This window comes from Hemicordylus capensis, chromosome 2 (genome assembly GCF_027244095.1).
Source record: "Hemicordylus capensis ecotype Gifberg chromosome 2, rHemCap1.1.pri, whole genome shotgun sequence".
NCBI classification, from domain to species: domain Eukaryota; kingdom Metazoa; phylum Chordata; class Lepidosauria; order Squamata; family Cordylidae; genus Hemicordylus; species Hemicordylus capensis.
In genome coordinates, this window is record NC_069658.1 from 335,172,267 (window position 1) to 335,198,080 (window position 25,814).

Consider the following 25,814-nt stretch of genomic DNA (forward strand, 5'->3'; position numbering starts at 1 on the left):
CAGTCTCTATGGCATCTCTATGACACACAGAGATTGGTCCGTAGCTCAGTGGTAGAGAGTTTGCTTTGCATGCAAAAGATCCCAGGTTCAATGCCTGGGATCTTGGAGAGCGACTTCCAGTCAGTGTATTATTATTATTAATAATTCAATTTCTATACTGCCCTTCCAAAAATGGCTCAGGGCAGTTTAAACAAATAAAAAAATAAGATGGATCCTTGTCCCCAAAGGGCTCACAATCCAAAAAGAAACATCAGATAGACACCAGCAACAGTCACTGGAGGTACTGTGCTGGGGGTGGATAGGGCCAGTTATTCTCCCCCTGCTCAATAAAGAGAATCACCTCGTTAAAAGGTGCCTCTTTGCCAAGTTAGCAGAGGAGACAGTACTGAGCTAGATGGACCAATGGTCTGACTCAGTATATGGCAACTTCCTATGCGTCTATGTGCCAAGACAGCTACTGGGAGGAAATACCAACACTTTAGCCAGCTGCTGTGCCTTAGTTTGCCATACTGCTGGTGTGAGGCTGCAGGACTTTCACCCCATCCCCCTATCAGCATACCCCTGGCCCCAAACTTGTCCGCATATTCAGCTCAATGTCTCAAAGGGGAGCTCATATGTGTATAGCCTTCCCTTTCAGATGTTACGTTGAATGTACAGACGTCAGGGCAGAGCAGGAGGTGTGCTGTCAGAAGTGGGGCCAACATGCACAGTCCTACTCCCTCCTCCACATGTTTTCTTATCACCTCATGCTAAACTAGGATCTAAGAAAACCACCTCACACAATTAGGTCATTGACCAGCCATTAGGCCTCAAATACCATGTTTTCATGTCCCTGAAGTCAACAGGGCCCATCTACTCTGTCTCCCAAAGACTGATTAACTAGAAATCACATTGTAAAATACATTTTTAAAAAATAAATAAATTATATTTTAATTTTAAAATTAGAAATCACATTTTAGAAGACAATAGAAAACAAACACTTATTTTCATGACAGTGTCATGATTTTTAAAAATCTAGCTCATAAGGCTGCTTTGTTCATCGAATGTGATTTCCCACAGTCAAAGATGTTGGCCTTTGCAACTTCTTGGTCATCCAGACTATAGAAAATACTTTCATTGACCAAGAAAAGATATCAAGTGTTTGGGAAGCTTGTGACTGCCATGGAAGGCAGTCATTCATCTGTCATCACACCATAAATCTCACAGACCCTGACAACCTTAATCCCAGTTTACACTACTGTGATCATAACTGGGACTGAGCCGTGCAGAAAGATACTTGGGTCTACTAGACACCACTCTTCTATAGAAAATGCAGTTCTTTTAGTCTAAGGAAGCATTATCCCACCTTCTGCTTAAAGAAGATGGGTGTGTGTGTGTGTGTGTGTGTGTGTGTGTGTGTGTGTGTGTGTGAGAAACAAGTCACTGTTCCAAATTCCATATCTTATTGAGAAGAGGCCTTCTTGTATATTAAGGTTAGTCCCTAAAAATGTGGCAGAACATGGACCCCAAATGGAACTCTTGGGGAGCCAGTGCTGTTCTGGTACTTTATGAGGACTAGTCACCAAGGTTCTGTTCTTACATTACTTTGGAGGTGTGGGAGCGACAGCAGCACCACTCCTTCCCATACTACCAGATGAAACAATAGTTGTCTCATAAGTAATTGCAGAGATGGCATGTATTGCCTAATTTTGCATAGGCGTAACTATGTATGTCTTGCAAGAGATTGTTTCACAGGTGTTCTGAAATCCAACCACTATCCGTTTTGTTTTTTGCTATTCATTGGCTGGCACTGGAGGCCTGCTGCTGCAGTATAAGAGCAGCAACAAACAGCACTGCTAGTGTGTTAACTCCAGCAATTTTAAGCAACTACAGTGGAAGACCAGAAGGACTATGATGTGGATGTATACAGAACACTGTCGAAAAAGCACATGGTGCAATCCTATTGGGACTGTATCACCTCAGAATTCAAGAGGGGATCACATGTCTGAATGCGCCCCATACCAAGGACTCTTAGGCAATAATAAAAAGCCATGGAGGAGAGTTCCAACATAGGCTTATCCCTGATGTAGTTATCTTCACAGAAACAAGAAGTATGAACTAATCTGTCTACTTTCCTTTCACTATCTCTACACCTGGACTAAATTTGGTCCAAATCGGTTAGGCAGTTCACAAGTTGGCCCACTTGCACCTCAAACGTTCATGTGTCTGCCATCTTGAAACAGGTGGATGGTTTCATTACAGATTATGCCCTTGAACCATCCTTATGTGTCCCTACATCTGTAGCAAATTTGATTATTATTATTATTTTACATTTTATATCCCGCTCTTCCTCCAAGGAGCCCAGAGCGGTGTACTACATACTTTGGTTTCTCCTCACAACAACCCTGTGAAGTAGGTTAGGCTGAGAGAGAAGTGACTGGCCCAGAGTTACCCAGCAAGTCTCATGGCTGAATGGGGATTTGAACTCAGGTCTCCCCGGTCCTAGTCCAGCACTCTAAGCACTACACCATGCTGGCTCTCAGATCAGTTAGGTAGTTCACAAGCTAGCCCTAGCATGCTTCAAATGTTCACGTGACCACCATCTTGAATTGGGGTGGATGACATCATCACAGATGATGCCATTGAGGTGTCCCTTTGTATCCCTACAACTGTACCCAATTTGGTTCATACTGGTCAAAGCATTGTGAAATTGATGGCAGAGGGTGGGGTGAAGAAGAGACACATACGAAGAATGCCGGGTGATCTCATAAGACTACTGCAAAACAGGCTAAAAATACAATTTCTCTTCCATAACACTTTTAGTACACAGGATTGAAGGTGGCACAACAGCATCACTGACTTTCAAAGGTTAATGTTCTCCTTAGCCTAACAAAGTCCAGATGTAGTCTGCAAAACAGCTTTTTAAAAAATCACATGCTCCTGGGGGTGGATCATGTAAAATGTCTGAAGAAATAATTTCTATCACTTCAGAAGAAACTTCAGTCATTGGGATGGAACCACACTCCTTCAGATATTCAGTGAAAGACCTGCTTATTTGAGACTGGCACAGGCATGTCAACCTTGATGAGTCCATGCAGAGTGCAGAATGTGCAGCAGAATTCCAAAAGATGAAAGGGGCAGAAGAGATCACGATACAGAAGTGTGGCAGAACAGCTTGTTCATTCAGTTCAAAGAAGTTGCTGTTTGTAGAAGGCATATATGGTGAAGTTTCACTTATTGCAAACTCTTGCATTCACATATGTACAGTCTGGTCCACGTCCCTGCAGGTGCAGGATTGTTTATTTCAGGTTTCAATTGCAGATCATGAATACTTTGGCTTTGCCATCAGCCACTGTGTCAGAAATATCCAGCCCTATCAGGTTGTTCTTATCATCCTTGATTACTGGAACCTCATCAGTATTCTGAAGTGTTTGTGGAAGATTCCTCAAACTGATGTCCATATCTTTGAAAGCATGGAGTAAAAACACACCTAAAATTATGGTAAGGAACCCACATACGGTCCCAATAATGTCTACAGCAGACATGGTGACCCACTCTTTGAAGAGGATGACTGAAGTAGTGATAACAATGGTGGTAAATAGCACATAGTAGATGGGGAAAACCATGGAGGTGTTGAAAATGTCCAGAGCCTTATTGAGGTAGTTGATTTGGGTGGTGATAGAGGCCACTAATGTGAGGACAAGAATCCAGGTCAGCGGGTGTTGCAGAACAGGCTGGTGAGCGAAAAAGCCCTTGATGGCAATGCCCAGTCCTTTGACTGAAGAGACTGAAAAGGCCCCAATCACTGAACAGATGGTAAGGTAGATGAGGATATTTGTTTGGCCATAACGTGGGGCTAGGAAGGCAGTCAGAATCAGGCACACTAGCAGAAGAATGCCAGCATAGATAAGGAAACCTGGAATGTTAACAACAACGAAAGGCAACAGAAAGTGACTATTTGTGGCAGTTTCATGAAATGTAGAATGCAATTTACACGTGTGCAGTTAATACTCAGTTTGCTGACTGGAGTAGACAATAATGCCTTATACAGACAGGTGTAGGCCTCTAAATACCAGTTGCAGGGGAGCAACAGCAGGAGAGGGCATGCCCTCACCTCTTGCCTGTGGGCTCCTCAGAGGCATCTGGTGGGACAATGTGGGACACAGGATGCTGGATTAGATAGGCCTTGGGCCTGATCAGCAGGGCTCCTTATTACTGCTCCAGCAGTAACAGGATTCTAGAAATTGACATCATTCCACCTAAATTAATGGAACAATATGATTTTAGTCTGCCAGAAGGGCTAATGCAAAGAACAGAAAGTACAATGAATACGACATATTTATATACCGCTTTTCAACAAAAGTCCCCAAACTGGATTACGAAGGAAGGCAGGCAGGCAGGCTCCCTGTCCCCAAAGGGCTCATAATCTAAAAAAGAAAAGGAGGACAGATACCAGCAACAGCCACTAGAGAGATGCTGTGCTGGGGATGGATAGGGCCCGTTACTCTCCCCCTGCTAAATAAAGAGAATCGCCACTTTAAAAGGTGTCTCTTTTGTTCAGTTAGCAGGAAAAAAGTAAGCATGATTCGGGGTGGGTGGGGTGGTGGCATCTATGCATGCAATTGATGCTTGTCTCAGAGTTTCCATACTGAAAGCCTTTCCTACCTCCTGAACTTCCCAAACTGCTATTTAAACTTTGCTGAGTTCAAATAGGAGTTTGGTGATGGAGCATGATGGGATCTTTCTAAGGAGGCACTTACCTCCCAGGGAAGTGCAGCACTAGCGTTGAGACATGTCTTGCTAAACCAGTCTGGTTTAACCAGATGAAACAGGCTGAGAACTGGGTCTCTGCCTCAGCTGCAAGTTATTTCAACTAAATGGCAACACCTCCAAACCGCTGCTGCCTTGTCTGATAGTTACCTGGCTCTTTCAGTTTAGAGGCCATTTCATCCAGAGTGGTGACTACTTCTTCCTCAGGAGCATGAATCACAAGAACTGTGCTACCCACAATGCTCAACATGCAGCCTAGTTTGCCCAGCAGATTAAGTCGTTCTCCAAGCAGATAAGATGACAAGATGGCACTGTGTGGAACAGAAAGGGGGGAAAGTTGCTTTGGGAGAATGCATTTACAGAAACTACCTAAGAGGCAGAATGACAGAGCTGTCCCCTTAATAATAGATTTATAGAACTTTAGAAACTCCTTTTGGAGGCAGGAGGACAGGATTTCAGGAGGTATACACCACAGCTGAATACTTCAGATAGGAATGAACCATCTAACTGCCACTGTGTAGTCTTCAGCCTCCAAATAAATCCCAATGATAGGATCTGCTACATTTTGAGGATGGTATATTCCAGTGAAGAGAGTGCTACCACTACTTGAGAGTGAGAGAAAATCAACATGTGTGTCTTTGAATTAATACTGGATGGCAATGCACCCCAATGTCAAAAAGGATCACAGCAAAGTCTGCTTTGTGAAAAATGCAGGACTGAAGCAAACATTTGGCTATCTGTATACCAGGAGAACATTATTAAGCCATGTTTTATGCTTGTGTAACAAATCGTATTACTAACACCTGGAGCTTTGGGAAATGAAAACAAACATGGGAGGTCAGAGCAGAAATGAGAGGAAATCACCTTATAAGCACACTCAGTGCTCCAAGCGGAGTAACAATTGTTGCAGGTGCAAAGGCATACGCGGCAAAGTTGGCAGCTTCTCCTCCTCCCACTGAGCAAACAGACCAAGGATAAAGAATGAACAAGTGCATTACAATAAGTACTACTTAGTCTCCTTGCTAGTTTTATTTCCATTTCACTCTATGAAGTCTGACCTACTGCAGCCTAGGAACTGTAGCCAGAAAGAGATTTTGCATTCATTATTCTCTTTACGAATTAACTCTTCTTATGTGGTAGATAGGGATGTGCAAACAGGTTCGAATTTGAACCAGTTCGAACTCAAACCAAACAGGGCATTGAATTGGCAATGCCACTCTGAGTTCGAACCCAACAAAGCCTGTTTCTATTAGAAATAATTTGAAGTGGTTTGAGCCTCCAAAACTGGGTTGGGTGGTAGGCACCCATGGGTGCCAACTACCACCCAAACCCCAAAGCAATTGGACACTCCTACAATTTTTAATGATTTTTTTGGGGAAAAATATTTTTCTCATAGGGTATAATGGGGACATGAACCAGCACATTATTCCTTATGTGGAGTACCTAGGGCCACAAAACCAGGGTGGGTGGTAGGCACCCAGGAGTTTCTCTGAAAATCTGAAGATTTTCTCAATTTTTGCATTTATCCCATAGGAAATAATGAGGAACTGAGGAAGCCTCATTCCCCACCTTTGGGGGGTGCCAGGGCACCCCAAAGTGGGTCTGGGGATACGGCAGGTCTGGCCTCAACTCCCCCCAGGCAGCCCCAAGATTGTAGGATTTATTGTTCTTTTTAAATTTCTTTCTTTCTTTCATTGCAATGCATAAGAGTCTCTCCCCATTCATATAAGTAGAACTGTGAGAGTGACCCTAATTGCTGTGAACTCTGAACTCAGAGTTTATTTATGTATTCGAAGCATTTAATATACCGCCCACTCCGGTATATTAACATAGACAGAGTTAACATAGCGTTAACATAGACTGTTAAGAGAGGCCAGAACGAAAAAATTCCTGAAGAAAATCCTGGAAACCCCACTGACTTGGGGCTGCCTGGAGGGAGTTCTGGCACAACCTGCTGTGCCCCAGACCCAATTTGGGGTGCCCAGGCACCCCCCTAATGGACGGAATGGGGCATCCTCAAATCCCCATTATTCCTTATGGGAGAACTGCAAAAACTGAAAAAAATCTTCAAACATTCATTAATAATCAATAATCATCATCAATAATCAAAGCAAACAATTGCTTTGGGGTTTGGTGGATGGTAGGGTTCCCTGGGTGCCTACCACCCACCCCGGTTTTGTGCCCCTAGATGCTTCACATAGGGAATAATGGGTCAGTTTGAGTTCCCATTATACCCTATGTAGAACCTTTTAGAACCGGTTTGAATGGGGGGGTGGGGTTTCAAGCAAAACCAAAACCAAATCTACCCACCCTGGTTCCAAGCAAGTTCAAATTCAAACCAAACAGGCCTAGCGGGGTTTGTGCACATCCCTGGGGTAGATAAGAATCAATAAGCTCTAACAAAAAAGGCAACACGAAATATCTCTGTTTTGTGATGGATCAGAATCCCAGTCCATTCCTATGAGTGGCAAACCAGATGGTGATGAAATCTTACACAAGAAACTGCACCCGATGTATAAGCAAGTCAGACTATAGTGTAATGGCAGCACAGAAACCACCATCTTTGCTCAGCTAACAACTGAAAGACATTTCCCACATATTTCATGCCAAATCACACACAGAGCCTCTTCTCATGACTGGTGAGAAGGCTGCAGAGTGGGCTGTGGGCAAGGCAGGTGAGACTTAGCCTCCCCACAGACAACCACTCCTGTGCTGGGAGTGTTCCCCATGTGCCCAGACAATTCCTTGTGCACCTAGGCAGTGGGGAGGTTCTGGGTCCGGGATGTGTCGTCCTGGCCCCCGGAAATACCATACTGCACTGTGTGGGTGCATGGTACAATATGAGGATCCCCCTCCCCTCCCTGGGCTCTTCACAGTGTGGCAGCTATGGCTGCCCGACGATTTTAAAAAATGGGGTTAGAAGACCACTCGCTCGTCTAACCCCATTTTAAGGGCAGGCTACTTAGGTAGGTTTGCCACTGTGCTGCTGTTGTGATCGGCCTGGTCCTGGTGGTTTACACATGCATGCCAAACCGGGCTGGGCACCCTTAGCCTGGTTTTGCGCACACATGTGAATAGCCTCATAGACTTCGTATCACTAAGGAAAGTGATTCTCCATCATGACAATCAGTGTGAGAAGCACCACCAAATGGACACAATTCTCTCTTGCCTCCATTACGGCAGTGGTGGATTAAGAGCATAGGAGAATGGATAGAAAGGGGTTAGTAACAGCTGAAGGGGTTAGTAACAGCTTAAAAGGAAATAGCACCGGCGTGATCTGCAGCCTGTCACCATATGGCTGCAGGTCAGGCCAGCATCCCTGGAGGCTTATGCCAGGGGATTGGGCATTTTCACATCCCTCCCCTACCTCCAGACACTTTCCCCACTGCTATAAATCTGTCCCTGAAGGTCATACAGCCCTAAGGGACACATGTATACAAGTGGACAGGGTTTGGGGAGAGAAGGGAGGGATGCAAAAGTCACTCCACTCCATGCCCAATCTGCTGCATAAGAAGCCTTCAGTGCAGGGACCCTGAAGGCTTCCTGTGGAGCCACCACCTTTCTTCCATTGCCATACGGCTGCGCATCAACAGAACTGAGAGAAGTCAATCTTATAGAAGAGACGATGTTAGCATGAACCTGGATGAAGCTGTAGTCTTGTTTGAGCAAAAGGTTCAAAAGGAAGATTTGCAATCAATGTAGAAACCACAGAAATGAGGAAGAGAGCTAAATTCAGTTGGCAGAACGGATGCCAGTAACAATACGGAATGAAGAGAAAGAGATAACAGGAAAAGGGAATTTAATCATGACCCTCAAGGAAGTGAGAAATGAGCAGAGAATACTGTCCATTTTTGAGAACGGCCTCAAAATACAGATTTTTAAATGTAATATTACAAGGTAGCAAAACACCTTGTCTTATATTCTACACAACACCCCACCAAATCCAAGAGAGGACATGCACGCTGGTTCCATATGACCCAACAGCTGGTCCTTGCTGCTAGTGAAGGTGGAGAGGCCCTGTGGCTATTATGGATTGCATCATCGCTGTAGTGACACTTTTCACCACAGTAAGGATGCACTCCTGGGTAGAGTTGATGGGCTGTACAAAACCAGTGCATGCATCCTGCTCTTGGATTGGTAGGATGCTGCACAGAACATCCTGGGGAAAGGGAAAGAAAGGGTAGTGACCAATATAAACTCTCAGAGAGTTATGAAAGTAGGTAGTAGGTAGGTAGCCTTTAATCAGGGTCTTCTTTTCACCCGAGCACCGGTGATCCCATGGATAGGGAAGAGCGCAGACCTGAATCTCAGCATTCCTAGCTGGCTGTTGGGGTCTGAGCATTTGTCTTGTTTGGGATCTAGTTAGAGCAGGGTTGCTTAAATTATATTTTAATGCATTTTTCTACCGCTTGGCAATTTATTCAATAAAGCATGTTCACTCTCTAACTGGGAGTCAAACTCATGACTAATATTCACTCCTTCTAAAAATCCAGATAAGATGTTGTTGGGCTCTTCTTTCATTTAAACAGTAGATTTACCATTTCTCACACAATGTCTTCATTGATCATCAAGGTAAAACACTTAAGCAGTCACAAATACAGGCTAGTGCAAAGAGTCATACTTACTGGTGAGCAACCCAGCCCACCACAGCCAGTCCTTTAAGTAGCCATGGCCTCCATCCCCTGAGAAAGAAAGAAAGAAAAAGACACATACATAAAGACTGCTAAAAAGGTATATAGTCTAAAATAAAATTTAAAAACCAGCAAATAACTAGCTAGTTCACATAAATGGCTGAAAATAAGCTAGAAATATGAAGCCAACATAAATATGAAACCCTCGTTAGGAGCAACAATAATTAAATTATAAGCAATAACAAAAGTATTTACAGTCAGGGTAGGTAGTATGGAGGAGGCAGTTTTTAAATTCCTTGCCAGAATGAAAAGGAAGAATTACCAAACCAAGAGAACCATAGAAAACATTCTCATCACACACTCAAAACATTGCTCCATTCTCCTAAGAGCAGTAGGGGTGCAGACAGAGGGAAAGTATGAAGAGCAAAACCTCACTTAAAAGTTTTGGGGAGAGATATGGGTTATTAGGTTTGGCAGGAGGGGGAGTTCACTAATATGACGGAGGAATGCCTCAAATGCTATGGGGAGGATCTGCAGCCTTGAAGAGCAATAATCTGTCTCTCACTGGTGGGTGAGAGCATTCAGTAAGCAACATAGTCCCTTTGTCATATAGTAGAGAAGAGCCAGAACTTGTGCTCATTGTAGCAAGAGAAGGACTTTTAAGAGTAACCAATGCAGTACCTGGACACAGAAGCAAGAAGATGATTGGCAAATCAGAGTACTTCACATGTTGCATTTTTAACAATTGAAGATGCTGAAAGGCATCATCTCATACTGCATGGGAGATGCCAATGGTAAACCCCTCCTATAGTCTACCAAAGATGACCACAGAGCTCTGTGGTTGCCAGGAGTCAACACTGACTCGATGGCACACTTTACCTTTACATACTGTATATCCCTTTCTAGTGCACCCAAATAGAAGCCTCTCCACTAAAAGAGGTTTTCATGGCAAAAGAGGTTTCAACTATGATCAGTTTAAATAGGGAACTAACTGGATCTTTCTGCACCAAAACAAACAATTCTACAGAACGATGCTGTGCTGAATAGAGACAGTTGCTTTCCCCCTGCAAAATATAAGACAGTCACCACTTTAAAATTGGGTTCCTTGCCCAGGGGTTAAGTCACACACACACTATAGGATTGCAGCAACAGATTGCAGATGTTTTTGCTCTGATGGGGAAGAAATATGGTTTGACTATGCCTTCCAAGAAATACTACATAATCATGCTCCAAGAACTTGCATGTAAATTGCTCCAGGCTGCAATTCTCTCTTGATAAAAACATCCTTGAGAATATTGCTCCCTCTCATTATGCCTCCACCCACAGTTTACCTTCTTGTCTAGGACCAGGATATTAATGCTCAGCAATCATTTGGTTGCTGGTTGGGCCCATTAATTGTGATTGTACTACTGTATTCTGTTCTCTCTGTGCCAGTCTGGACAATACTTCCACAGCCCAAATGATTAAAGGAGAGGATATGCTAAGCGCATGTCCATCTTGCACAATCCCAGTGCCCTCCCAGTGCGTCACTTTATTGTGTGTTTGTCCAAATGGCTACTCTACTTATGCTCCAAATACTAGTTTAAAGTGCCATCTGGACAAACAGTTACCCATAAGTTACAGGGACACACGGGGATAGCATTGGGACATCCGTGAAACATGTCATGAGGGACATGTGCTTGGCGTGTCCCCCTCTTAATTGTGTGCGACAGGGAAATATTGTCTGAGCCAGATCTGTATGTTGCTTTGTTTTGCTTGAGACTGGAAAAGAATAACATGCTAGGAAAGGGAGGTATTATTGCTGTTCACAAGCTTAGGGTTCAGAAAGCTGGCGTAATGAGCTGAGTCTTTGGTCTCTTTAGCTCAGTGCTGTTTACACTGACTAGCTGCAAGTCTCCACGATTTAAGGCAGAAGCTCGAAGTACATGCACTACCACCAGGTTATACCTTGCCCGTTTTTGATGCTTCCAGCTCAAGAGCCACATCATACATCACAGCATTTCTACATGAAAGGCATTTCTGTGTATGGAATAATGTGGAACTTTGTGTGTTAACTGCAATACATGATAATCATATATGTGAGATTTTGCTTCATTGACATGCAATGTACACTGTGCTAACTCCAGCATGTGTGCATGGAGTGATCCAGCCCACATATGCAACTGTGACCCTGTGATTCAGGTTTCATAATAATGCCTAAAAGGAAGTACCTTCCATACAGAATGACTTTCAGTGCAAATATAGACTGGCTGTTGCTCATGCAGAGAAATGCAACAAGTAGCTTGGGGACATTTCACAACCGGACCCAGTGATGGCCCAAGGCCTCTGCATCCAAGGCAGGGTGTCACACACTGTCTCTCTTCTGTGCACCCTCCTCCCCACTTTTTTTTAAAAGCAGAGGGCAGAAGAGTATCTTCCTGGTACCCCAATAATCTACTGTCTGAGGCAACCATCTCATCTCACTTCATGGATGACTGCCTTTTATCAGACCTGACAGCCCCATATTGGATCTGAGAACCACCATGAAAGTCCTTCAGTGCAAGCTTTAGTATCTCTGTTGAAAAACTAACTGGGGTGACAATGTGTGGTGTGGAAAGGAAATGACAATGAAATGAAAGGAGGAGGAACAATGAAATCTTGAAAGAACTCATCCGTTTTAAGAAAGAGCAATTTTATAAATATTTACTTTTGTCTTATCTTGTCCAGTGCTTCAGGAATGTTCCAGAAAAAGATCTTTCAGGTTTTGAAGAGGGGTAGAATTATGTTATATGGTTGCTGTAAAACTTATGGCTTTGAAACAACAACACCAACACCACATAGACACTCCAGTTGTCTCAGAAATGATGATACTTCAGATAATTAATAGCGCAAGTGATCCTTTTTTCAAACTACTACATGTCCTTCAATGAGACTGTCAATTGAGGTTATTTCTTTTCATTGCACAGATTCTGCAAGCTCAGGGCCCTCAGAGAGGTTGATTCTTGAAATCCTTGAAACTCCTGTTGATTCTTGACCACACCCCTGTGAGCATAGCCTTCATGTGGTGGAAGGACTCTCTTGGGGCCCACTCAGTGGACAATGTACTGAGGGCACCTGAAAACTGGAGCTAGTCCTGCTGTAGATTTTGAAGCAATAAGGGTTGTCTGTGAGGTAAGCTACACTTCTGACTTGTTTAGTATTATTTGTTTAGAAATATAGTGTGGTTTGCCATGAGTGATGTAGAGCTAAACCAGCTGTCAATATACTTATTGACTCCTTCCACATTAACTGATAGCTAGCTGAAACTGCTTTATCATGTATTCCTCATAATATAAGGAAAATTTTAAAAAACACAGTGGTGTGGAAAACAGAGAGAGAATCATCCTCCACACTTCAAAGTCCTGATTCCATTCAGTAAAAACAATTACCAAAAAACAAAATAAAACGTTACTTTAAATGTGGTTTTAGCCTGGTCTTTTAACTTGTTTAACTTTATTAATCTTTTATTTTATATTGTATCTATTTAATTAATGTTGTGAGTCACCTTGAGCAGGAGTGTACTGGAAGGGTAGGGTATAAATATTTTAAATAAAATTAAATAAATAAAGTGTTTTATTGGAAGCAGAATACATAGTGCAAAACATGGTATCAGAGCCTGAAGCACCACCAAACACCACGTGTGACTCACAGGAATGTTATCATGTAAGAAAGAGGGAGGCTCCAAGGTACCATGGCAATGAATCAGGTCTGAATGCCTAGATGGAGAGATTAGATGGGTAGGTATACAGAGGAAGAGAGAACAGAACAGTCTTGATCTGCAATTCTGTGACCCTGTTAAGAGCTGCATCACCTGCACATGTTCTAGAAGCTTCATTCCATTTAGCCTGGATTGAAAACATTCCTGTGTGTGCTAAGTAGGGAGGACTGAGGTACCATTTAGGCACAATGCAGAGCCGACTCTCAGATGCTTGTTCCTCACTTGATTATTTAATCTTTATGAATACTCTACTTTTCAGCCACGCCTGGCTCCCAAAGCAGCTTATAATTTAATAAACCACAAGGAAGTGGTGCCGTGGGTGTGTGAACCAGCTCCCAAATCAAATGCCAGAGGCAGGACTTTCACATCCTGAACTGATTTGAACCAATGCTTTTCAATTAAATCAGCCCACCTGTTCATTTATAATACAATGAGGCTGTTCACACATCTGAGAACTGGGTAAGGCAAGTGTCCTACCCACGTGTGGGAACTGTGTACACTCCCAATTCTCAGTTGTGTTGGAGCAAAGAACTAGGTAGGAGGAGCAAGAAGTGATCGTGTGGGAGACAGGAGCTGGGTAGGAGAGAATAATCCTACCTAGTTTTCATACCCAGCATTTAACCAAGGTAGGAGAAAAAGCTGTCCTACCCAGCTCCAATCTCCCACACAATCACAAATGGCCCACAGATCCCAGAACACACTGAGACTCAAATGCCAGTCCTTTTAAATTTGAATACCACCATAGTTCTTTCAGAAAATGCCTTTAATCCCAACCTTCCAAGCCAACTTCATCATACCTGCCCTGGTGCCTCCTTTCTCCACCAGCCGTCGCAGTCCTTTCTTCTTGAGGATGACACTGCTGCCAATGAGGAAGCTGGAGAAGATGGCCAGGGCCAAGCCAATGTAGAACCCATATTTGTCTTCTACCACCACCGTCCAGTCTGTGTCTAGCGTGAGATTCTCATGGGATGAGACTGCTGAGCTGACATTCCCAATGATCTGGCAGACAGCCTGATGAGACAGGCAGGTCAGGGTCAACAAAGAACCTTGGAAGACAAGAAGGAAAATAAAAGGAATTGAAATTAATGGAAAATACTTTGTGTACCTCTATTTAACATGCTACCTCTCAAAATATCCAACTCCTTTGTTTCTTGCTTTCTGTTTTGGCATCTTAAAGAAGTCATATTCAAGTATATGTTTACAACCATACGATTCAAACCTTTCTAAGTTTCAGAATGTGAAAAATGATGATACCTAGAAACATTTTGTTTCAAATTCGAAACAGGCCCTTCATTTGAAGGGTGTTTTGTTTCGAGCTCAGAACATGCGAAACGGCCCATTTTGAGCTTGAAATGTTTTGCACATCTCTAGGCTCTACTCTGCCTGCTGGGAGTACAGTTTTAGCTGTTTAATTATGTGCCTGAGTGAGAATGTGAACTTGGGGAGAGCGTGGGGTGCTTCAGTTAGAATGGTTACAGGTAAGGGAAGGTATGGCATGGGGCCTCGTTTACACCAGGAGAGGGGAAAAGTGGCTCAACATCTCATTCCTATCCCTTCTTCTGGCTGTTCCCATAAAAGGAAGGTTCCTGGCTGCCTTACCAGCCTGCTGGTGCTGCTGCTTAATGCCAGGCTGGTCCATAATCAACAATGTAATTATGAAGAAAGGAGCTGACCTCTTTTGTATTGTGGATGCCTGGGTGTGGGAGCTGGGAGAGATTTGTCTTTCCTAGCTGTATCCACCTGGGTATTTAGTGCAGCATCAGCATAGGATGGAGGGCTAGGGAGTGGGGGGAGTGTCACTGTAATTTATAAAAACTCTATTTTCCTCTTTAGGTTCCCTGACCAAGTGAGTGCCAATTCAGAGTGGCACTCTGAACTGTCCAACACCTACCTGGTGTTGAACTCTTGGGACAAAGTGGGGATTCTGTTGGTGTACCCATCTCCCTACCTGAGCTCACAGAGGTGGTCTCAGATTTGGTGTTGAGGACTCCCAGAATAATTGTTCTGGGTGACCAAAATCCATGCTAAGACTGCTTTGTCTGGGGCAGCTCAGGACTTCATGGTTGCCATGAAAACCATGGGGCTCTACCAATACGAACTGGGGCACACTCTGGATCTTTTTTTTTTTTTAATGGACAGGAGGATGGTGATTTGAAAGCTGTGCCATTGTCATGGTTTCTTTTCTTTTTGAGGTTAAGAGTTTCAGTGGCTATACCACTCTGCAGGGGTTGGGGACCTATAAAATGGAAGCACACACAGTCCCTCCCAACACAGAACAGAACACCAGATTTTGCCAAAAACACACCTGCCAAAAAATAATCAGTGGTCCAGAATCCACGCCATGCACAGTGCCTGTGCTATAGTAGCATCACCGGCAGAAGTTGCTCTCTCACACACAATTATGACTCCATCCTCACTTGCAGCAGTTGCCACAACAGAGCAGCAGCCTTAGCAGTCAGCAAGCATAGACATAAGCTTAACTTCAGCTATGTGTCTTCAGCTACATTTTAACTGAGTACACCTTGCAAGGCATACTGCAGAGCAGACCAGAGAAGTGAGTGTAGCACAAGTTACTCAAGGTCAGACATGGAATTCATCTCACAGCAATCACCAAGAAGATATTACACACAAACACACCATGCGAGCTGAGCTGTCATTTCTCACTGCCTTCAACAACACCATCTCACAAGCAGACCAAACCACAACTCAAGGAAGGAAGGCAGGCAGTGCTGCCAGCCAGAGTCCAGATAACAAGCACCACACAAATAGTGTAAAAGGATCTGAAACTAAGAATCCAAAACACAACACAACAGATCCAATGATACAATTGGGGAAAAGGACATAAGAAATGAATATATAAATGTAAAATATAGTGTAAATTTGTATCTCAGAGAGTAAGGTTGCCAAAGAATTTGGAAGTGTCACATCACAGGAGAAGATTTGAGGTTCCTTAAGAAGAAGAAGAAGAAGATTTTTTTCATACCTACAAATGTATTTTTCAACCTGGCTTTGAAGTTTCAATGAAGATTTGGTTGATATTCATGGGAGACAATATGAACTCATATGGAAACTTATTTATTATTTATTTATCTAACTTATTTGTATACCGCCCAAAATGCAAGTCTCTGGGCAGTTAACAACAAAACAATAAAAACAAGTTAAAAGGTTAAAACATTACAATAATTTAAAACTTAAAACATTAAAACTATTAAAAACCATCAAACTACAGTGGTCCCTCGACTTACAAACTACTCGACATAAGTATTTTTCGAGTTACAAACGGCAGTTTTAGATCCGGTTTTAGATGGGGTTTCCTCGACTTACAAATTTTTAGATGGGGTTTCCTCGACTTACAAATTTTTAGATGGGGTTTCCTCGACTTGCCTGCCTGTTTACTGCCTGTTTATTCTTGAAAAGAAATGTTCCTGTGCAGTTTGCAAGCCTTACTGGGGGTCTGGGTCTTTTTTCTAGGCTCCGGAACGCATTAATCCGTTCCCAATGCATTCCTATGGGAAACCGCTTTTCGACTTACGAATTTTTCGACTTACAAATGTGCATTCGGAACGGATTAATTTCGTAAGTAGAGGGACCACTGTATTTAAACAGTGTCTAATTAAAAGCCTGGGTGAACAAAGGTGTCTTGACTGCCTTTTAAAAAGTGCTAAGAGATGGGGAGGCTCTTATTTCAGCAGGGAGAACGTTCCAAAGCCTCGGGGCAGCAGCGGAGAAGGTCTATCCCTGATGATGAGCTGGTGGCAACTGCAAATGAACCTCTCCTGATGATCTCAATAGACAGTGTGGCTCATAGTGAAGAAGATGTTATTTTAAATACCCAGGGCCTAAGCTGTTTAGGGCTTTATAGGTTATAACCAAAACCTTGTATTTTGCCCATAAACTTATTGGTAACCAGTGCAGATCTTTTAAGATGGAGTGATATGTTCTCTCCAAGATTACCCAGAGACCAAGATGGGTGCTGCATTCTGGACAAACTGTAGTTTCCGGGCTACATAGAAAGGCAGCTCCACATAGAGCACATTGCAGTAATCAAGTCTGGAGGTGATCAGCAGATGTACTACTGTTCTGAGGTCATTTATCTCAAGAAATGGACACAGCTGGCATATCAACCGAAGCTGATAGAAGGCACTTCTGGCCACTGCCTCAACCTGGGACACCAGGGAGAGTTTTGTGTCTAGAAACACCCCCAGACTGTGTACCTGTTCCTTCTGGGGAAGTGTGACCCCATCCAGAATTGGCAGATCAGAATCATCTCCCGAGTTCTGACCCCACATAGTAAGTACCTTCGTTTTATCGAGATTCAGTCTCAATTTGTTATCTCTCATCCAGCCCATCACCACCTCCAGGAAGGCATTTAGGGAGGTTATGCCTTCTCCTGATGATGTAGACATGGAGAAAAAGATTTGGGTGTCATCAGCATACTGATAACACCCTGCACCAGATCTCCTGATTATCTCTCCCAGCAGTTTCATGCAGATGTTAAACAACATCAGAGACAATATGGAGCCCTGAGGGACACCATAACAAAGTTCAGGTTTTGACGAACAGTCCCCGAGGGATACCATCTGTAATCTGCCCGAGAGGTAAGAGTGGAACCACTGAAAATCAGTGCCTCCCACCCGCTTAGACGCTCCAGAAGGATACTATGATTGATAGTACCAAAAGCTGCTGAGAGGTCCAAAAGGACGAACAGAGTCACACTTCCACTGTCAATTCCCAATTGGAGATCATCCATCAGGCTGACTAAGTAGATCGAAACAGCTTATCACTGGGGTGCTAATGTCATAATATCTATTACAGACTACATAATTCTCCTTTTTGATCCATTGTCGTTTAGTGTACTTTATGTTTTTCTAGCATTTCTGCCTCGCATAATCCATCATTATCACTATTTTTATAACTCTTTATAATTTACAATATACTTTATACATTTATATATTCATTCCTTATGTCCCTTTTTCCAGTTGTATCATTGGATTTGTTAGGTTGTGTTTTGTGTCTTGGATAACACCATGACCTCAGATTGGTGTTGGGCCCTAGCTGGCAGCCTGATTCACTGGTCAGGGACACCAGTCCATATCTCATAATCGGCCATGATGGTGCCAGTGACATACATGTGTGTCTGTGTTGAACGGGGAGATTCAAGTTTCCCATTGTTCCCTATGGGTGAAAGAAGCACACATTTTGAAACCCTGCAGAACAGGAGCACACCCAGTCGCTCCCAACACAGAACATTACATTTTGCCACCAAACACACAGTCCAAAGATGGCCAAAAAATAATCACTGACCCAGAATTCATTGCCAGACAGCCACAGTGTGCCTGCCTTTTGCTACAGTAACATCACAAATTGCTCTCTCTCACAGAAATATGGCTCCTTACACCAGCTGCCTCAGCAACACCCTTAACAGCCAGCAACTAAGCCCAACTACAACAACCTCTTCAGCCACATTTTGACTGAGTGAGTACACCTTGCAATGCAGAATGCACTGAGTGACGCACAAGTCAGATCGGACAGTGATATTACAGTGGGTAGGGGCGACCATGATTCACTCACCCTCCATGGCCAGCTTGGGGAGGGGGAACAGGGGGAGGCTGGCCTTCAGGAAAACCAGCTACTCCACCATGTCAGCATCCCTGCATGTGTGATGGGGTGTCACCATGTCCCTGGCCATGGAGAATACCCCCTCACTCTGTATGCTGGTTGGTGGACGTGAGAGGAACCATCTGGCAACTATCGCCCAGTCCAGCCAGACTTGGCAACACATTTCCCCAAACTGGATCAGTTCCACCTCATGGCCTGCTACCAGCTCCTGCAGGTATTGGAACACACATTGCTCAGCACTGCTGCAGGGCTCAGTGGGCTCCTCTCGTACCCCCAGCAAGGTGCCAAGGAACCCCTCCATGAACCACCAGGTGGAATGTGGAGGTGGAGCTGCTGGCAGCTCACATGGCCCTGCCATGGACACCACGCTGCTGGACCTGGAACCATCACTGATCAGAGTGCTGCTGCTAGGAGTGGAATGTGCACTAGCAGTGGAAGCTCCAGCACTCTCCTCCTGGTTGAGCCTCAGCCATCTCTCCTCTGCTCACCTAACCTCTGCAACCAGGAGGTCGCACCACCTGGGCTACTGGTTGGGGTGACCACTTCGCCTTTCATCTTTGGGTCCCATAGGCAGGAAAAAAACCATGTGCTGCCGATGAACTCAAAGATGCTGTGAGCCGATCCACCACTCCAGTCTTCAGTTGACCTACCAAGGTGATTCCTTCCTCAGTGGTCAGAGTGGTCTGGAGCTCACCCATTGTCTTCTCAAGGAGAAGAGCAGTGGGAAAAGCCTGGCTCATTGTTGCTGTCTGGGCACACAAACTATTCGCAGCAACACAGAATGGCTCGGGTGCCAAGACAATCTCAGAAAGCAGCACCCAGTCAGCTCAGGTTGCACACTTCCAGGCCACACCTCCTTGGCCACCTCTTCCTCCTGCAGGCACTGAAGCAAGAGAAGGGTGGTGTTCCATTGAGTAAGAACATCCTGAGGGATCAAATGTTCAGGTAGGCTGAGCTCAAGCTGCCTCTCCTTGATCATCCGCCTACCCTTTTCACTCTTGTGGAAGATAAATCTTGTGGCACTTTCTCCACAAGAGGAGCCATGGGGCTGGGCCCCATCTGACAAAATATTATCTTGCATTCTCTTGTCACAGAAGATTCTATGGCGAATTGAGCTTTCTAAATCAGTGTTCTGTAAAACCTGGGAGTCAGCCCAAAGGGCAGCTCCCCGACTAATTATTTATTAGGTCTGTGCAAAGTTTTGGCCAAAGTAATATACTCCACACAGCTGCCCAGCACCATGCAGGGCCGTACTTTCCCCAGCAGTCCATGTGCACCTTTTAAAGGCGCCGGAGCTTGACAAAGCTCTGTTTCTCTTAAAGGCACCCTCCCCCCAGCACTGAGAAAAGCATAGCACTTGCAGAGGTCAGCACAGTGGGAAATGCCTCTCACACTCAAGCCCTCACTTGAAAAATAGTGAAGATCACTGTTCTAGATCTAGAACCTTCCTGGGGATGGTGTTCACTTAGTGTCCCCTATACTTGCTCTCAAGAAGCAGGTGAAAACATTTTTAATTCAAAGGGTTTCCACCCAGACACAGAAGTTTGGGGTGGTCTACAAATTTGATACATAAATAAATTTAATTAATTAATTATCGCGCGTGCGTGCGTGTGTGTGTATGTGTATCTCGCAGTTTATTGTAAGCTACTGAGGGAGTTTTGCAGTTTATTTACTTTTAATAAATACATAAAATATGATCCTTATAAGCATAGGAGCCCTGCCATTAAAAAACACTAGCAACCCTATTCCCAAAACAAATGTCGCATGCCTCATTGCTAGCACTGTTTAAATTTAGAATGAGAAAGACCTGAAGATCAGATTTTCTGAGAAAACAAGATCAACTCTACCTAAGACCAGATAAAGAAGGTGGGGGTGGGTGGGGTTGAAGCAACACTGCAAATACAGTAATGCAAATGTGGCGTGGTGTTTAGACACTGGCACTTTGCCTGATACAGACCGGTCTTTGTGAGCCTGAAACAAAAAGTGAATTCTTATCTCCACCCTATGCACAATGCTCTAATGTCATGTAGCCTTTTCCTTCTTGAAAGATTGACAATAAAACCAACATCCTCAAAAGCAAGGATCCTGTAATAAGAAAGGAGAAGGGTGAGGGTGGAATCCAGATATGTTCACAATTATTTGTTCATTCCAGTTCTGCCAATATTTTGTGAAGATAGCTTCAAAGAAAAGTAAGCATGAAAAATTTTAAAGCCCTTGTGATGTAAGACTGGAAGAGGTGGCAGGCAAGTCTTGCAATTTCCAGGTTGGAGTAATAAAAATCACTTCGGCTAAAATAAAAATAAAATAAAGCCAAACATGCAAATGTGGAGCTTACTTAGAAATTATGATATACAGCACATCACAAAATATGACGACTAATTAAACCTCCAGAACCTTTTAAAACGAAACTGAAGCCACTCCTTATATGCAATTTATTAAGAAAATAAGAGCTGCACACAGAAATAATGAATTGGGGAAAATAGGAGTAAAGAAATACACACAGAAATTACGAACAGTACCTAGCACTGAGCTCTGCCCGAGAGTTCAGCAGTTAGGCAGGTCCTTAGCTGAGAGAGCATTAATTTCTACAGCGTCTACCTTGGGATGCCTGGTTTTTTTAAAAAAAATGGAAAACAGTGAACACTGGTTGGATTCTTTCTTCCTATTTTTATAGGGATGTCCTACTCTGATTTTAAGACAATCTGGATTTAAGATTTTCCCTCCAAACTGGACATCCCTCCTACTTAATGGGCCTGATATTACATGATTAAAGGTAGACCTAGTCTGGACCAGTTACCTATTGTGAAAAAGGGATTTGTTCTCAGTTTTTAGCTTTTAAAATAACTTTTAATTTTTAAAAAAATGCAGTTTTAGATGTCATTTTAGCCTGTTTTTTTTAAAAACTGTATTAGTCTTTTATTTTACATGTTGTGAGCTGCCCCAATCAGTAGTGTACTGGAGGGGTGAGGTATAAATATTTTAAATAAATAAAATAAATTAGGAGCATACCTCGATCACTCTGTCCCTTCCACAATTAAAGGTGAGAGGTCAACAATCAATGGAGAAAGGGAGGAATGTCCCCCATTCAGAGCACTGGTGAATTGTAAGTATCAGGCATTAGGGAAAGTGTGCCGTTGAGTTGGTGCCGACTCCCGGCAACCACAGAGCCCTGTGGTTGTCTTTGGTAAAATACAGGAGAGGTTTACCATTGCCATCTCCCGCACAGTATGAGATGATGCCTTTCAGCATCTTCCTATATCAGTGCTGCCCAATACAGGCGTTTCCCATAGTCTGGGAAACATACCAGCAGGGATTCGAACCAGCAACCTCTGGCTTGCTAGTCAAGTCATTTCCCCGTTGTGCCATTGGGCTTGAGCTAAGATACATATCTGTATTTTGTTACATTTCCTCATTAATTGATTGTATGTCTTCTCTCACATTGCTCCTCAGGTAGGTTTTAGGGGTATTAATTATGAAGTGCAATGGCAAAAACAGAGCTGCATACAAGCAAGCAGCAGTATGTGCCCATTGTCTTTGTGCAGCAGCAGCAATAATGGAACAACTCTCAGCTAGGCAGCCACTCCATCCTTTCCATCCCATCCACAAATGGGAGCTTTCACCCTGCTTTCACTGATGATCTCTCTGAAGGAAAGCTCCCATCTGGAGATGGGGGACACCTGGGGAAGCCCCCGGCAATGCTAAGGTAAGACCCACCAGGATCCTTGGAGACCCACTCAGGTAGGAGGGGGTCCACAGATGGCGTTTTGCCAAGGGACCGCTCATACCTGGACCGTCTTGCCTGAGTGCACAATACCTCACCAAGAACAGCCATACAGTGCATATAGGAGCAAAAGTTTTGAACCATTTCCAATTTGAAACTGAAAATATAGCCTTGAAAATACAGTTTCAAGGGCAAAATCGTGTCTTTACTATTACTACAACATTTATATACCGCTTGTCAACCAAAGTTCTCAAAGTGGTTTACACAGAAAAATAAATAATACATCAAGGAGATGGTCCCCTGTCCCCAGAGGGCTCACAATCTAAAAAGAAACATAAGGCAGATACCAGCAACAGCCACTGGAGGGATGCCGTGCTGGGGTTGGACAGGGCCAGTTGCTCTCCCCTTGCTAAATATCAAGAGAGTCACCACTTTGAAAGATGCCTCTTTGCTTAGTTAGCAGGGGTTACAATCAGAGAAACAATTTACAATAAGAGAAACCAATAATGGAAGCTTAACACATTTCTGAGTTTGTTGCTCACTCCTACCTGACTTGGCACCCCCTTCAATGCAAACCACCCTCTTACTACCTTGTCATAACAGCCAAGTACAAGCAGAGGCATAACTAGGGAAAACGGCGCCCGGGGCAAGCACTGAAATGGCGCCCCGCCCCCCCAACATACTACATTATACTTAGGTTTTTCCTCACAAGCGCCCGCTGCCGCCGCCAAGCCAGGCCACTGACTGGCCGCCAGGCGCCAGCAAAGCAATGGGGGGGCGCGCGCGGCACAGAAGGGACCGCTCGTGGGGGAGGGGGCGCCAACGCGCTCCCTTGACTGCTGCAGCGCTGCTGCACTGAGCAGGAAACATTTGTATTAACAAAAAATTAAAAAAAAAATTGTCATGGCGGTGCCCCCCACGTGACCAGAAAATATGGCGCCCGGGGCACGTGCCCCCCCTGCCCCCCCTATAGTTACGCCTCTGAGTACAAGGATAAGAAGAATCACTTTGCTCTTACAAAATGAGCTTTCCCCTTTTGATTTCAGCAGCACCTCTCTCCATGCAAACCTTGCACAATCACTTTTTTTTCTTTTTTCTTTTGGCAGCAGGGTCACCCTGAGGGAGGAGAGGAGGAGGATAAGATGCAATCTGGGGAGGCAACAGAACCTGCTTCTGAAAGCCCCGGAACAAAAGCTCTCCTTATGCAATGCGGCCTCGGCTTGTTAAACCCACAAATCATGAGAGTCTGGGAGGCAGGAAGAAGTAGTAAGAGGCTCTCAGAGCATTACTTACTTCTGATCGATCACCACCCCTAAAAAGTCGATCATGTTTCCCAGCAAAAGCGTCCCAAAATAGGTTGTCAAGTTCGACTGAAACTATTCCCCTCTCCACCCACCACAACATCAAGCCATAAAAATTCAGAATGCATCAAAAACCAGCTAGAGATTGCCGCCAATCCTGCAGGGCTGGCAACTCAATTCCAAAGACAAGAGGTGATATGAATGGAATCGGTGATTTTGATGAGTCATCAGTTTAGGCAGCCCGGGGCAGTTTCTGGAACCATAGACCAGACTGCACTCCTGGCCTCTCTTCAGGCCGTAGGAAAATCGCGCTATATCTGGAGATATCAGGAGAGCTGGTCTTGCGGAAGCAAGAATTAATTGTCCCCATTGCTAAGCAGCGTTCACCCTGGTTTGCATTTGAATGGGAGACTACATGAGTGAGCACTGTAAGATATTCCCCTTAGGGCATGAGGCGCTCTGGGAAGAGCAGAGCACTTGCATACTTGCCTGCAGAAGGTTCCAAGTTCCTTCCCTGGCAGCTCCAGGATAGAGGGCTGAGAGAGACTCCTGCCTGCAACCTTGGAGATGCCTCTGCCAGTCTGTGAAGACAATACTGAGCTCGGGGGACCAATGGCCTGTCTGGCTCAATTTAAGGCAGCTTCTTATGTTCCTATGAAGTCTGCGGAGAGCAGCGGAGTCTCTGTGCCGCCGCTGTCGCCCCCGACTCCTGCCCCTCCATTGTAGCCAGTGATGTAGCAGTAGTTGCGAATTCAGAAGTGCACAGGCGCTCTCCATGACAGCCCTCATGGCCAGGCCCATCCCATAGCCCGAGAAGCACCGGCGCTTCGTCCCGGCATGCCCCCCCCCGCGCCCCACTACACCCCTGAATTTGTAACCCGGCCGAGGGAGAGAGCAAAGCCAGCGAGCGCGTCCCTCACCGTTGGCGCAGCTGCTGTTCAGCCTCAGCGGCTCCGACGGCTCCATGTGCTCGCCCCTTCCTCCTCCCAAAGTCCCAGAGAATTCAGCGCATCCCGGGCAGCAGATACAAAGCGAAGGCTGCTGTCGGAGCCGGAGGAAGGGCAGGAAGGAGGGGACGAGTGTGTCTGCAGCGTGGCGCCCGGATCCTCGGCTAATACTGTCGCCACCGGCCGCTGCTGTTGCTACTGCTGCTCCTCCTTCGCCAGTGACGGCAGAAAACCCAGCCTCGCCTCGCCCCAACTGTGGTAAGCTGGAAAGTTGCCCCCGGCAAGCCGAGGCTCACACACCTGCAGCAGCCGGATACTTAGCCCCAAGCTCCTCCTCTTCGCCGTCGTTCTTGCCACCCGGCTAACTCTCGAGCAATCCCAAGTTGACGAGCTACCACGAACCGGTCAGAGAAGCCAAGCCCAGCCTGCCCCACGCGTGCTCCCTGGTGTGTACGTGCAGCAGAGACCTGTGTGTTTCGAAAGCGCGCCTTCGCCTTCCCCGGACACGCACGCACATCTTGTTGCATGTGACTAGAAAGCCCGTAGCTTGACGGCCAAGGGGCGGATGTCCGCATTTTACGGGGCACGACCTCAGTTTTAAATGCGTGAGGTGCCAGAATAGAGCTCAAGGCTACCTGGAAATCAGCTTACTTAAATGTATATCCTACCCTTCTTCCCTTCCGAATGTCCTCCTTGTTCCTAACTCCACATGTGTGGGGTTGAGACTTTTCTAACGGTGAGCTGGACAGGCCTGATATCTGCGGTAGAATATGCAGAGACATCAGTCAGGCCGCCGGCAAATTAATGTACAGTGGTCTTAAATAAGGGCTGGTTTGACACGTTTTCCTACAACCGTTTGCACGGATATAACCACGGGGCAGATTCACACATGTAGGCATTGTTTACCGATTGCAACCTCAAGTGATAACTTAACACATGGGAATGAGCCATCCAGAGAGTAGTGATTAGTATTTGATTAGGACATGAGAGACTCAAGTTAAAATCCCTGTTCAGCCATGAAACACATTGAATTTATCTTGGCTAATCATTCATTTCTCAACCTAACGTACCTCGGGGTTTTGAGGATAAATATAGGTCCACCAGTCTGGG

The 25,814-nt window shown here is 44.8% G+C and overlaps 1 protein-coding gene across 1 annotated transcript; it reads right to left on the bottom strand.

Annotated features, from left to right (window-relative positions):
• Positions 1–2,727: 2,727 nt before the first annotated feature.
• NIPAL4 (NIPA like domain containing 4) lies at positions 2,728–25,250 on the bottom strand. The gene is made up of 6 exons (XM_053289219.1): positions 24,678–25,250; positions 13,914–14,162; positions 9,375–9,431; positions 5,614–5,704; positions 4,900–5,060; positions 2,728–3,895 (listed from the first exon to the last, which is right to left on the bottom strand). Exons 1-6 carry the CDS (start codon positions 24,721–24,723, stop codon positions 3,291–3,293), a joined length of 1,209 nt encoding a protein of 402 aa, XP_053145194.1. The 5' UTR covers positions 24,724–25,250; the 3' UTR covers positions 2,728–3,290.
• Between the last annotated feature and the right edge of the window lie 564 nt (positions 25,251–25,814).

Excerpts from the sequence above, each read along its gene's own strand:
- NIPAL4 (XM_053289219.1), bottom strand. The coding sequence starts at position 24,723 with ATGGAGCCGTCGGAGCCGCTGAGGCTGAACAGCAGCTGCGCCAACG. Across the intron at positions 14,163-24,677 it reads GAACAGCAGCTGCGCCAACG|GTTCTTTGTTGACCCTGACC; the intron begins GTGAGGGACGCG and ends TTGTCTTCCAAG. Across the intron at positions 3,896-4,899 it reads CTCTAAACTGAAAGAGCCAG|GTTTCCTTATCTATGCTGGC; the intron begins GTAACTATCAGA and ends TTAACATTCCAG.